At 39.7% G+C, this 14105-nt stretch overlaps 1 protein-coding gene across 1 annotated transcript; it reads right to left on the minus strand.

Annotated features, from left to right (window-relative positions):
* Positions 1-1020: 1020 nt before the first annotated feature.
* On the minus strand, positions 1021-13669 carry tmem68 (transmembrane protein 68). Its single transcript, XM_061043814.1, has 9 exons — positions 13257-13669; positions 12267-12436; positions 10760-10933; positions 7728-7827; positions 6428-6595; positions 5943-6136; positions 5662-5722; positions 4708-4847; positions 1021-4046 (listed from the first exon to the last, which is right to left on the minus strand). The coding sequence occupies exons 2-9, from the start codon at positions 12324-12326 to the stop codon at positions 3942-3944; spliced, it is 1002 nt and encodes a 333-aa protein (XP_060899797.1). The 5' UTR covers positions 12327-12436; positions 13257-13669; the 3' UTR covers positions 1021-3941.
* Between the last annotated feature and the right edge of the window lie 436 nt (positions 13670-14105).

Genomic DNA, 14105 nt, shown 5'->3' on the forward strand with positions numbered 1-14105 from the left:
AGCTTGTATATTTCTTTTCTAGTCTTCTGACTACTCAAAGTGATTTTACACCGCAGGTCACACCTACACATTCACACACTGCCGATGAAGGAGCGGGAATTTGGGGTGAAGTGTCTCGTTCAAGGACACATCGGACATGAGACTGCAGGAGCTGGGGATCAAACCCCCGACGTTCCAGTTGAGAGACGACCGACTCTACCACTGATCCACAGTCGCCATTCAGAAGTCAAGTACACAACCATTTAAAAAAGCATTTTACAGCAGAAACAACAAGATTTACAGTCTGGTTAAAAAAGACTAAATGGGTCATGATTTTATGAAGGGTAAGAGTTATTCATGATAAGGAGTGTAGCTGACCTGACTGACCTCTGCTCCACTTCTACACCTGTTGCTAGGTTCACTGAAAATCAGTCTGAGACAGAGTTTCCAATATGGCGGCCGACAGTGATGGGCTTCAAAGGTCCGCTTCAGAAACCAATGGGTGACATTAATGAGGCTTTGTCTACTTATTTAACACACAATTTGTACAATTCTACAATTCACTGAGCAGACACTTTTTTCCAAAGCAACGGACATCAGAGAGTAAGAACAACACAAGCAAGGACCTAGGGAGGAGGAGACAAGGAGTCAGGTCAGCCAGCTGTCAATCTACCAGCAGTCCATCAGCAGGTGGAGACGTGAGAGGATAAAGTATAAAAACACTCATTCTAATCTGATGAAAGGCTGTGGATCAGAGGGTGGAGTTGGTAGTCTCCGTACCTGATGATTCACCTGCTGCTTCACCTGATGATTCACCTGATGATTCACCTGCTGCTTCACCTGATGATTCACCTGCTGCTTCACCTGCTGCTTCACCTGATGATTCACCTGATGATTCACCTGCTGCTTCACCTGCTGATTCACCTGCAGCATGTGAAACTGTGGGTAGTTGTACTGCTTGGGTTTGACCTCCACCTGTCCTCCTCCGTCACACTCTCCCACATAAACACACTGTGCTAAACAAGAAAAAAGACTTCATGAAACTTTTAATCAAAATAAATTTATTAACAGGAAAACGGGGATGTAAATATTTTATAGTGCAACATGTATGTTATATTGACACAGTGTAAAAGGTTTGTTAAAGATCATCTCAGAAGCAACAACAGAAACATGAAAAAGGCAACCAGTAGACAAAGTAAAGCACCCGGTACGACACACCTGAAGAACACTCACCACGGTGTCTTTAAACAGGAAACAAATCAGAGTTGGCAGTGGTGATACTTCAATGACAATATTTACATCCTCATACATATCAACACAAAGACTTGTCACCTTTAATTCAAAACTACAAACATGAGCCAGGAGAAGTTCACAGCGCTGATGATGATTACAGTAACTCGATCAGGTGGACAGACGTCTGTCATCTGGTTAATGTTGGTTTTTCAAAATAAAAGGCTGGTAATAAGTGTAACTCACGAGGATCAGGAGACAACTCCTCATTCATTCTTTAAGTGCATCTGAGGAACACCTTTAATAACGTCTCCATAAGGTAAAGTAATGGCCATGTGAAGGTTTGAGGCAACACTGCAGACACGGGACTTTGTACCAATCAGAATCCAGCATGATGAATGACATCACTTTGACCGACTTCACTGTAAAAGGTCATGAATAAATAACTACAGGAATGAATATCTGTTCTTCTGAATCGGCATTTTTTCAAGTGCAACATTAAATACGTTTGACTTGAAATCAATTCTTCTTCACCTTTCTTAATGCAGACACATCGCGGACATGTCAGTAAATGAACTCTTACCCGGTGTCAGCACAGCTTGGTGTGTAGGCTGCTGCAGCGATGGAGAACGTATACAGCCGTCAGTAAAGTACCGACTCTACACTGAACTCTCGTTTCATTTTGTCCCGCCTCTGAAAAGGCACAAGTCAAGTCAGGACTCTAAACCAGCAGCAGGAATCAATTCACCTCCTTCTCATTACATGCCTGTCTGCTTTTAACAAACTGTCTTTAAGCGGTGGAACAAAGTCCAGTGATGTTTGTAAAGCTAGTCATCATCGTTACTATCAGATCATCAATTTAAAAATGAAATCAAACATTTGAATTTTAAATATTACAGAAGAGAAATGACGATTATTCTGATTTCATTTCAGGATGTTACCCCTGAATAAAGAATCCCTCAGGTAACCATGGTGACAGTTGAAGGAACAGTCAAACGTTAGCAGCTTTGAGTCCCCTTCTTATTACGAAGGAATCATTTATATAAACATCAAGTTGTTTACAATTATCAACAGATATCTTTGAAATCATGATCACATTATTACTCACATCACAATAAGATTTAGAGTTTTATAAAGAAGGGCTCGACAGGTTAAAAAGCTTTTTCTCGGTGTATCTCATCGTATTGCATCTTCAGTTTTCTACATTTATGTTCCACAGCTTGTTTTTCTGTCAGTGAAAAAAAAGCAGCCAGATAAAAACGAACTCCCTTTTTTTGTGATTTAAAAAACTCTGTGATATAAACAGCTGCATCTTTTTCAGCACCAGAGTCAGTGACCCATCTGAAAGCATTAATCCTTCTGGGAGCTGTCCTTATGGTCCTGGTCCTGACGTTCTGAGGTTCTGGACCGAGCAGCGAGAGACCTCTTTGTTTGTTAAATGAGAGTAAAGGCAGTACTGAGCTATCAGAAACAACCACGAACTGTTTACTTTATAAAGTGCACGCTGACGCTGTGATGAAGAACCACATCATGTAGAGAGGATCTCAACACTGAACATCTGACACACAGGAGGGAACATGAACAATATGTCCCCTCATCATTGCACTTAAAGGTATCACACAAAGCCCTCTCCATCCTGTCACTCTCCACTCTGACATTTAGAAAAGGATGACTTTGTTAGCCACAGCGCTGGTAGAACTGTGTTTAACACCACAAAGGTTTTAAAGTGTTGCATATGTGGGGCTGAATCATGGATCACGGCTTTACTACTCTGTGTTACACTTAATAAAACAAACAGATCCTTCAAACATGACGAGGACAATCTGCATGTGTGTGACAGTCTGAATACAAACTGTTAAAGTCCAGCCTCTGTGTGTGTATGTGTGTGTCTTTATGTGTCTTTATGTACTTATTACATTTAAATGTTTTTCGGGGGGGGGGGGGGGGGGGGGGTGTGACTCTGAGTCTGAATCGTGTTCCCTTTAGTGACATGCCTACAGGTTTCAGGTTCTAACATGACTCTGGGTCTGTCTTTAAAGATGATAAAACACTTATTTACATTTGAGGAAGCTTTAAAGCAGCTAAATGTAGGAATTGTAGACGATGTTTTGTTCTTTAATCTGGGAAACACAGGACACATAACTGGATACTGTTTAGCTTGATCAGCTTGTTATTGAAACACTTTGATTCATCTGCCATACTGGAGTTTGTTAAACGTTTAGAGAGGTTTAGAGAACGGATCAGCAGACATCTTATCTCACTCTCTCTCTGTCACGCCTCCTGATACATCATCAGAGAGTATTAAATGATCCTCAAACATCCATGACAAACCAGTGTCATTTAACCAGAAGTCTAACTGAGGTCCATCTGCAAATCAACACGCTGTAATTAATGGTGACAAAGATTTAGGAACACCTGGAATAAGATATTGTTCATGTGTTATTTTTTTTAAGTATGATTATTGTCTCGTCCAATAACACACCGTCAGGAACTCTTACACAGATCAGTTCTGGGAATGAGCAGATTCAAAACAAATGGTTCAAAAATACATTTCAGCAACAGGCAGTACAACGAATGTGCATGCAGGAGACCCTCAGCATCTGCACTCTGGGGGGGGGAGGAGGAGGGGTTGTGCAAATATTCAAACATGTCAGGCGACAGAAGCTGTGCCCGCTGAGGCCGTCTGACCTGAACGTTGTTTTGGTCACTCTGGACAGTTTGTGCTGCTGATGTTAATGGTCTTTGACTTTGGAGTGAAATCTCTCCAGTAAGGCTCTCAGGATGTTCCCTGGGATCTGCTGGTGCTGGTCTATCAGAGACTGGACCGCCTGCTGCACCTGCACAGACAAAGACAACAAACAGAGTCAGATCAGTGGTAGGTGGTCGTAGCAGCGCATACAGAACACATCTGTTTTAACATCTGGTATAATGATTCATGCACATCCTGTCGGGGTTCAGTCCCTGATAACAACCTGCTCACTGTTCATTTCCCATCACATTATCACCAGAAAAGCTCTTGTTTTATTTTTAGTTCAACATCTGAACTTTTTAAGCTCTGTGTTAAAAATATATAAAGCAGGTGAATATATAAACGATATAAAGTGATCAGTTAAAGATCAATGATTTAAAAGCCCAAACCAGCACAAGACGATGTGGTGCCTTTTATTTGATCTCGGAAGTCGAAAGTTCAGAGATAACAGTCCGACATGTCATCAGGAACGCCCCCGGAAACTCTAAATCCAAGACGGCTGCTCCGTGCATCAACAGTGAAGTTTAAGCTGTACATGATGTTTATAAACGTTGTGTTTGTGTTTGTGTAATTAAATCAATCACATCGACAGTATCATGTTCTGTTGACATGTTGCGTTCACGTCGTGTGTTGTTGTCTCCTGAACCATGTTGATTTTCTGACTTTTTACAAACTGGTAACTGAAACACGTTGGACTTCTTTCCCCGCTCAGACATCTGACTGATACCTCTGAGCAGTATCTCACTCACTTTCTCTGCTAGCTCTGCAGCGTTTACATTGGGGTCGTAGGGGATCGGATCACCGAGGAAGGTTCGAAACTTCACAGGAAATCCTCCATAAACAGGCGCCGCAGGGAAACGAAACTTCTCATACACCCAGCGATAAAATCCTGGATGGAAAAAAACAGAGAGACACGGCATGTCCCATGAATATCATATTTATATATATATAAGAAAGGATTCAGATGAAGGTGAAGACAAAGGAGACATTTAACCAACAGATCAACACTCCCCTGTGTCAGCTCAGCACCAAAGACTGTTTTAGTGGACTCTGTTTTAAAAGAGAAGCCGATACAGACGTGTACTAAACCTGACCAGCAGGGGGCGAACTCCCCAAAAAGAAGTTTTTTTACTGCATAGACGCAGATGAGAAACAATGAACATTTTCCTGGTGAGATGATGGTCTAGCTCATTATGTTTGTCTGTTTGGAGTAAATGGATGATAAATCAGAGTAAACTGAAGCTTCCTGTAAACCAGGAGAGCGATGTCACACTTTGTCCACATGGGGTTACTTCTACTCACACAACGAGTACGGTTCATTCGCGGCTTCTCAAACTAATAGTTGACCATGGTTACACAAAAACACAATGTCTACTTCCACTACTGTGGTCACAACACTCTGCTCAGAAAGCTTTCTTTAACTCCCAGAAAACTGCAGGTCTGCTGAAACTCTCAGCTCTTTTAAATCCAGGTTGAAGACACACCTGTTTACACTGCGTTTACACTGACACTCATCCTGCATTCATTTTAACTCAACATCACATCTATCTTTGTAGAAACACTCAGGAACAGAGCTTCTCTTTGGACTATGGAGGACATACCTCATGTGTCACTACACTCCCAAACAACACAAAAACATCTCTGATCTCTTTCTCTGGAGCTCTGTCTCCTGTGTCGGGATGTGTACCGGCTTCTAAACTTACTTAAATTTCCCAGAGATCTGAAGCCTTCCCGCAGATTCTGAGTGAACATCGGAATAACTGGCTGAAAAAAGAAACAAAGGGTTAGAGAGACTCTGCAGCATGACATTCCCTTAGATGGATAGAGGTATTTATTCAAGGAGTTCAGTCAGAATTGGCGGCTGCAATAATTCCAAACACATATTTGGAAACACTGCAAACTCATGTGAAATCAAATCTAATTTATAACGTGAATATGATCTTTCATGGACTCCAGACTGAAACATTAAAGCAACAAAACGCACCACTTGAGAGTCGATGGCGACCTGCGCGAAGCCTCTGCGTTTGCCCCAGAGAAGAGGGTAGGTCTCATCGCTGAACAGAGCCTCCCGCACGCCACCGGGAGAAATCCCTAACAGGTGACCATTCTTCAGCGCTCGCACACACTCCTCCTGAGGACCATGGATCACACTGAACACCTCGCACAGCAACTTAAAACCTGCAGTGAAGGGAGAGAGAGAGAGAGAGCGGGAGACAGCGTGAATGGGGTTAAGAGAGGTTAGTGATAAAGCTGTCATTTAAAAAGGAAACAAAAAAACACACACACACACACACACACACACTGAAAACAACTAAAAATAACAGAAAACAAAAAGAGGTAAACAGAAAATATAATGAGGCCAGTTGTATCTGATGGGATTGTATGAGTATGCATGTGTGTGTGTGTGTGTGTGTGTGTGTGTGTGTGTGTGTGTGTGTGTGTGTGTGTGTGTGTGTGTGTGTGTGTGACCTGGGATCTTGAAGAGGAAGTGGTCCGCTACAGAGTGGCAGGTCCGGCCCTTCTGGATGATGACACTAGCCAGGAAGTAATAGTAGTCTATTGGAATGGCTCCATGATAGTACACGATCAGTGCTGGTCCTTTGTCTGGGATCTTCTCCATCCCATGAATCTCATAGCCTGGAGACAACAAGAGACACACGTTTAAAAACTCCTCTGTGGGGGTTTTCTGTAGTCCCACTTTGAAACATGTGACCCCAACGAGCCACAGATGAGCGGGGCTGTTAACCACTTTAGGTCAAACTAGGTCAACTACTCATGTGACTATCCAAAGAGGCTTACATGTGTAGCTCTGTCCACCTTTTAGTTAGTTAGTATAAAACTGAAGATGTCTCTGGTAGGACGGGTGAAATATCTTCAAGACGACTGACATCAAACACATACACATTCCAATGTTCATTCATTGTTAAACACTCACCAATGTGGAGATGTTTTAACATGTTCAGCTTCAGTACAGAAGAAGCCTGAGGAGATGAGATGAACCCTAACTATAGGAGCCATAATGTGTATTTTTACCTCTGTTGATTATTTGTTATGTTTTGCTTCTTATTTGGGTTTGATATCATTTCCAGTAATTAGCAGTGGGCGTGGTTTGACTTTGTTTTTAACCTGTGTGTGGCGAGAGGCAGACAAAGAGGGTGAGTGGGGTTTTCCTCATTGTCATCAATTATCATCCTCTTTCAACCTTTTGATTAGAATTATGTTCACTCTTTTGTTTAATAAATCAACAAACTTATCTGGACTTTGATTTTATTTTGATAAGAACGAGTCACAGGTACAGGACACTCAGTCTCTGTGCGGCGTTCTCCAATCAAAGCCGCCCACAATACTGACTTTAGTGGAGTCGTGTTTCACCATCAAGCTTTGAATAACAAAACCTCAATTCTGTGACCATTCTCTGGCTCAGATGTTTTGATGATTGATTTGACTTCTATGGACCCTTTAGAACAAAAATTAGCCCCCAGGTCCCTTAAAACTGCAGTTAATGAACCAAAGGATGATGGTGGTACTGACGGGGCATCTTTCTCTTTTTATGAACACTTTGAGCTCCTTAATCACATACCCTGAGAACTTTTCAAATCAATGTGACACTTTTTTTTTATTTCCCTTCTTCACAAGCCTGCAGCTCAACATCAACAATGACATGACAGTGTGCAGTTTCACATGAGAATAGAACTTTCTCCTTTTTGTTCTGTTCAGGTGATATCACCTTCTGAACACACAGCATGTCAAATAAAGCCCAGTGTCTCACCATGCCAGATGGCTCCATGTCCGTCCCACAGAGTAGCCAGGGTCTTCCTGGCCCCATCCCACAGGTTGTTGCAGTAAGCTTCTCTCAGTTGATTCTTCCTCTATGGTTTCAAAAAAAGAGTCAGGAAAGTTCTGAGTGATACAAGGTAAGAAATCAAAACTCTTAACTGATGACATTTAGGAGCAGTTTGGAATGTGTCCCAGGATCTTATCAACGTCATCAAGCTTTAGTCACACTGCACGCCTGAGTAGTGCATGTACATGGCATGTTTTGAATAGCAGCCTTCAGAGGTGTGGACTCCAGTCACATGACTTGGACTCGACTTGACAAAATCATGAAAGACTTGCAACTCCACTTGGACTTCAACACCAATGACTTGGGACTTCACTTGGACTTGAGCCTAATGACTCGAAAATACTTGAGGTTTTAATGTTATTTTATGTCCCATATATAATTTCAGCGATGCGCAAAACACGGACGGAATCACAGAGTTTTACAATGAAAATATAATCAACTACGTTTTTATACCAAGTGTTTTTATAATATATATGAGGAGTTTTACGCGTATTTGGTGTAGCTGCAGCTTCTCGCTGCTGCTCCTCATCTGTTTACATGTTGCAGGCGCGAGCTGACACACACACACACACACACACACACGCACACACACACACACGGACGCACACACGGACGCACACACGCACGCACGCGCATGCACGCACGCACACACACTTACGCACGCACGCACGCACACACGCACACACCGGAACGCCAGCCATCGCGCGTACCTAGGTATTTACTTTTAGCGCAACACAGTCCGTGATCTGTATGGACCTTAATATCTACTGTCGATATGGGCCAAGTCTTTATGCTCAGGAAGGTACATAATCCGGTCAAACGGCTGTTTCGACTATTCCCCGTTCTCTCTCAGCTTGTCTGCATACTGTATTTATCAACAATCAGCACATTGAAATTGGTAGGCTGTTATCTCACAGCCTGCTGTAGTCTGGGAACGTCTTCACACACACTGTAAAAAAAGGGGGAGCAAGGGTGACCCGGGCACTATGCATATTTAATAGAGTTAATTTATATTTAAAAAAGTCTCAATTTCCTGACATGATCTAATAAAATGACCCAAATCAGTGATCTGATCCAATGGAACACACCATCAAACACAGAATTCAGTTAAATAAAAATGGAAAAAACAGAATTTAGGAAAAATAAACAAAAACACAGTCAGTCGCACTGGTACTGTTATTTTATTTTAAGAAGTAGGCTAAATAAAATCATATAAGCAATCATGATTTGTGTAACTGTAACAAATTATTACTCTGTGAAAATGGCATTTCATTTGGTGAAGAGAGCTAATGACTTGTTCAGGACTCGAAATTCAAAGGTTAGGACTTTTGACTCGACTCGAGACTTGCCAGTCTTTACTCAGGACTTGACTCGAGACTTGCCTGTCTTTACTCAGGACTTGACTTGAGACTTGAGACCAAAGACTTGAGACTTACTTGTGACTTGCAAAGCAAGGACTTTGTCCCACCTCTGGCAGCCTCACAGTGTGTGTGTGTGTGTGTGTGTGTGTGTGTGTGTGTGTGTGTGTGTGTGAGGATGAAAGCTCTTTATGTACAGTCCCTTTAACATTTTTATATTCATATAAATGTTACTCATTCAGACATGACCAGTCGATAACAGAGCGACTATGCTTCACTTGTTATACCCATGTGTCCCACAGAGGGGCGCAGTATCATTGTGAACTAAATATTCTGCCAACGTCTTCTGGAAAACAAACACCTGATTGTTAATATGAGGAACGTTTCAGTTATGTAGCACTGTGTGTCTTTTTCCTGCTGAATGACTAACAGAAATGTGACTGAGCACTTTATAACATCCAGAGAGGGACTCATCTCTCCTGTTACACTGACAGAAGGTTTACAGAACCCTGCTATTGACTTCTTCTTTTTGAGGTACATCTGTTTATTATCTAATCAGGTTTATATTGATGCACAGAGAGACACAAATCAAACTGTATGATTGCTTGTTCATTCTTTCTCTTTTTGGCGGTCAAATTTCTGCCCTTTTTTTTTGGGGCTGCATCGAGAGTGAAAATAAACAACTGCAAAAATGACAAAGCAAGTCTAAAAATTATCCTTTTTTGTATTCCTCCTGGGTGACTTTTTTTATTATTATTTATTTTGTTAGATGCTACATCTGGCATCAGAATGCATTATTTTGCACATTTTATTTAATCACAGAGTTTTATTTTGGAGCAATGAAGTGCCATGTTAAAGAAATGTTTAATAAATATTGAAATGTTAACTAGAAATGGTTTGATATCCTTATTGTGTGAATAGTTACATTGATCAAGTAATGTTAAATAATCGTTAACTGAAAAATGAATCGTTAGATTAGTCGATTAATCGAAAAAATAATCATTAGTTTAATCGTTTGAAAGATAATCGTTTGGGACAGCTCTAGTTTAGTGTTTGTCTCCTTTAACATCTGAAAACGGGCCAAATTATCCCGAGGTCCTCTCCTCTCTGTAACCATTTGTTGTTCTTTAAACAGTTTGAAAAAGACAATTTCACGTTTGTTATCAGTGTTGTCGAGGAGGTTGTAGGAAGGATGCAGAACCGTCTTAACTTCAGCTGACTAAAATCCTTCATCTGGTTAAAAGATTTTAATGACAACAACAGTACATGAAACATGTTTTGATGCACATCTACAACCTGCTGTTATGTGCACTTCTGATAAAAGAGACACTTGTAATGAAATCAAGATACCACTGTGGGCTGATGAAGGAGTTTGTTGGATCCCAAAGCTTCATATTAAAAAACAGTTCAGTTGTCATATCTGTTAGTCAGGTGCAGCCGCAGTGTTCTTAGTTCAGACATCATGGAGAGGGAAACAGACGTTAATGAGGGCAGAGAAAATAAAGATGGAGGCCTAACAAGAGGACGTGATCAACCTAAGACTACAAACTGTCACCGTTTATCAAAGTGCTCAAACATGTCCATTACAGACGGGTTTACCTTATAGACATGGAGGAAGAGTATGGAGAGGTAAAGCAGGATGACGATGAGGAAGGGCAGGATGAAGACGATGGCCAAAGGCGTGAAGACCCACAGTAGGTACTCCAAAACACTCAGATAGTCCTCCACCTGACCCAGGCCGGCCCAGTCCTCCAACGCGCGGAACACACAGACCTGTGCAGCAGACAGACGTCATGTGATCCCACAGTCACACATCAATGTTTGATGACTTATTCAACATCGATGTTTGCTCATCAATCTTTATTCTGCTGGTTTTATTTTTAAAAACAGAACCACCACCAGCAGCTTTCTGGGTCGTGCTCAGGCTTTATAACAACATGATATCATTTGAGCAGCACAATCAAAAACTATTCAACCACGGTTTAGAGGATCGGCTAAAACTCTTTTCCCCGTGCACACACATGGCCGTGTTTCAAGCCAGAACAATGACATCATCAGTAAATATGCTGATGGCACAACCATCCCTGGATTCATTAAAGGGAGGCATCAGTGACCTGATACAGTGAGGACAATGACCTCACCATGAACATGTGAAAGGATAATAATAATAATAATAATAATATTAAATCTTATATGAGCAACATTTCATAGCAAGTGAAGATTTTCATTTTCTATAAATCAGAACAAGACAACACTTGTTTTTGTTCTACACACTGTCTTCATCATGTTTCAGAAAGAGTTCATTGTTTATCCAGTTCATATTTGAATATATAGATTTTTTTCTTATTTTTCCCTTGTGTATCTTTTCATGCTTGTTGCTCTGCTGTCTTTATGTTCATAAAGCTGACTTTAGGAGACTGACTGACTGATATCCCAGTGTAGCTGAATGTACGGGAGAAACATCTATTCAGATACATTCTATTTTATTCTACTCTGTGTTATTGTTGCTTTGAATGACATCGCACTAACTCATGTCTCAACGCTATGCACAATTCATCAATGATTTTCTTGTTGTTGTTGATTAATTCAGGATGTTATATAACAGAACAGAAAAGGACACAGGTGTAGACACACAGCAGGTATTTTCCCATTCTTCTCCAGACCTGGAAGTTACTGAATCCAACGTCCACACTTTTCAAACTCTCTCCGTAGATGATTGAATTGATAAAACAGATAAATCCTAAATGAGTCATTTGATTGATTAACTGACCAAATCATTTCAGCTCTAAAACATTAATAACTACTGGAGTGAATTCTGAATCACTTTTGGCTCTCTGCTGCTGTAGGATCTTTAAACTAATGAAGAGATGTGTTACAGTTTGTTTTTTGTTCTGTTTATGTGATATTCACTATGAAATGATAAGTCTCCAATTTAACAATCAAAGCATGTCTCACTCAACTACTGAATACTCACATCTTTGAACCAACTCATCCTACCAACAAGCTACAGCGTGTTCCTGCTGTAGTCAAACTCCCTGATTTGATCAGATAAACCTGATTTACAATCAGACAATTTGTTAGAGTACATAAAAGACAGGATGCATACCAAGAAGGACAGGGTGTCCTCTGCTCCCATCAGACAGGACTGATTCCCACTGTCTGACATCCTGCTCTGCTGACACACACACAAGCTGTGTTTCAACGAGCCAATAGCAGGACCAGTCAGTCAGACAGCTTCATGAGGAAGGATCACATCTGATGCTACATACGTTCAATCTGATGGAGAAGGGAACACAAAGTCAAAAGTCAAAGTCAACTTTATTGTCAATTTCAAAATATGCCAAACATACAGTGGAATCGAAATTGCGTTTGTCTCCGTCTCACGGTGCAATACAACCAAAATAAGGTAAAACAGATAAAATAAAACAAGGTAAAATAAGATCAAATAAAATAAGGTAAAACAGATAAAATAAAACAAGGTAAAATAAGATCAAATAAAATAAGGTAAAATAAGATAAAATAAAACAAGGTAAAATAGATCAAATAAAATAAGGTAAAATAGATCAAATAAAATAAGGTAAAATAAGATAAAATAAAACAAGGTAAAATAGATCAAATAAAATAAGGTAAAATAGATAAAATAAAATAAGGTAAAATAAGATAAAATAAAACAAGGTAAAATAGATCAAATAAAATAAGGTAAAATAGATAAAATAAAATAAGGTAAAATAAGATAAAATAAAACAAGGTAAAATAAGATCAAATAAAATAAGGTAAAATAAGATAAAATAAAACAAGGTAAAATAGATCAAATAAAATAAGGTAAAATAGATCAAATAAAATAAGGTAAAATAGATAAAATAAAATAAGGTAAAATAAGATAAAATGAAATAAAATAAGGTAAAATAGATAAAATAGAATAAGGTAAAATAAGATAAATAATATTTACAGTAATAAATTCTAAACACGAACTGAGGTCAAAGACTATTTCTGTCAAAACTGTGGACACACACACACACATAAACACATACACAACGTTTAATAGAACAATACTCGTTTAGAAAAACAAAGAATAAATGAATGTAAATAAACTCACCCAGCTCCAAATCAAAGAGCAGTATTATGATCTTAAGCTAGCTCCAGTGCTCAGATCATCCAAACACCACAGAGAAGCAAAGTGACAAAGAAAGAGGTCAAAAAGCAAACAGGAAACAAGTCCTGTTGTCAACACGTCACCGTAATCTTAAAATAAAATAAAACCAAGAAATGGTAAATCTGACAGGTGACAGCTAGCCTTCACTGTTTACGTCAACCTTCAACGTCACTTTAAGTAACGTCAAACAAACGTAGAAAAAGTGACGTCACACAGTTACTCTGGTAACAGAGTCATTAAAAAAGACCCGCCGCAGTAACGTTCCACGAACATTTAGCATCACAACATACAACAGTGTTTGTTTAGCCACCAGCTACCCTGCCTCTCACGTCGGATGGTTTTGGATGTGACACAATTCGGTGTTACGGGGAAAAGTGTCCCCGGGAACAACCCCAGCCGGAGATAAGTTCCAGGTTCCACTACAAAGCTGAAATCGGAACAGTCTTCGTGTTGGACACAAAACCTTCAAAATAAAGACATTAAAACAATTCTGAAGAAAAACGTCTGGAAAATTGTAAATGGGCTTGAGCTTGTGTAGTTCTTTTTTTTATATCAAACTTTTATTGAAATTGTACAAAACAAGTAAAATATGGCAACATTTACTCTATTTTCATAGCTTAAAGATTGCCAATGGGAACACATTTAATGGTCAAATATCATAAAATAAAGATGATAGAAAGCTATGGAAAAGACAAAATGAGATTTAAAGAAAATACATAAATAAAAGGATTACATCAAAAGAAGTCACCCTTTATAAAAATGACTATACAATTTGACATCAGTTTTCTGAGT

Source organism: Labrus mixtus, chromosome 8 (assembly GCF_963584025.1).
Source record: "Labrus mixtus chromosome 8, fLabMix1.1, whole genome shotgun sequence".
Lineage (NCBI taxonomy): Eukaryota > Metazoa > Chordata > Actinopteri > Labriformes > Labridae > Labrus > Labrus mixtus.

Coding starts and splice junctions, on each gene's coding strand:
- tmem68 (XM_061043814.1), bottom strand. CDS start 12,326: ATGTCAGACAGTGGGAATCAGTCCTGTCTGATGGGAGCAGAGGACACC. Junction 6,596..7,727: donor ACATGGAGCCATCTGGCATG/GTGAGACACTGG, acceptor TGTTGTCTCCAG/GCTATGAGATTCATGGGATG. Junction 4,047..4,707: donor CTGCAGAGCTAGCAGAGAAA/GTGAGTGAGATA, acceptor TTGTCTGTGCAG/GTGCAGCAGGCGGTCCAGTC.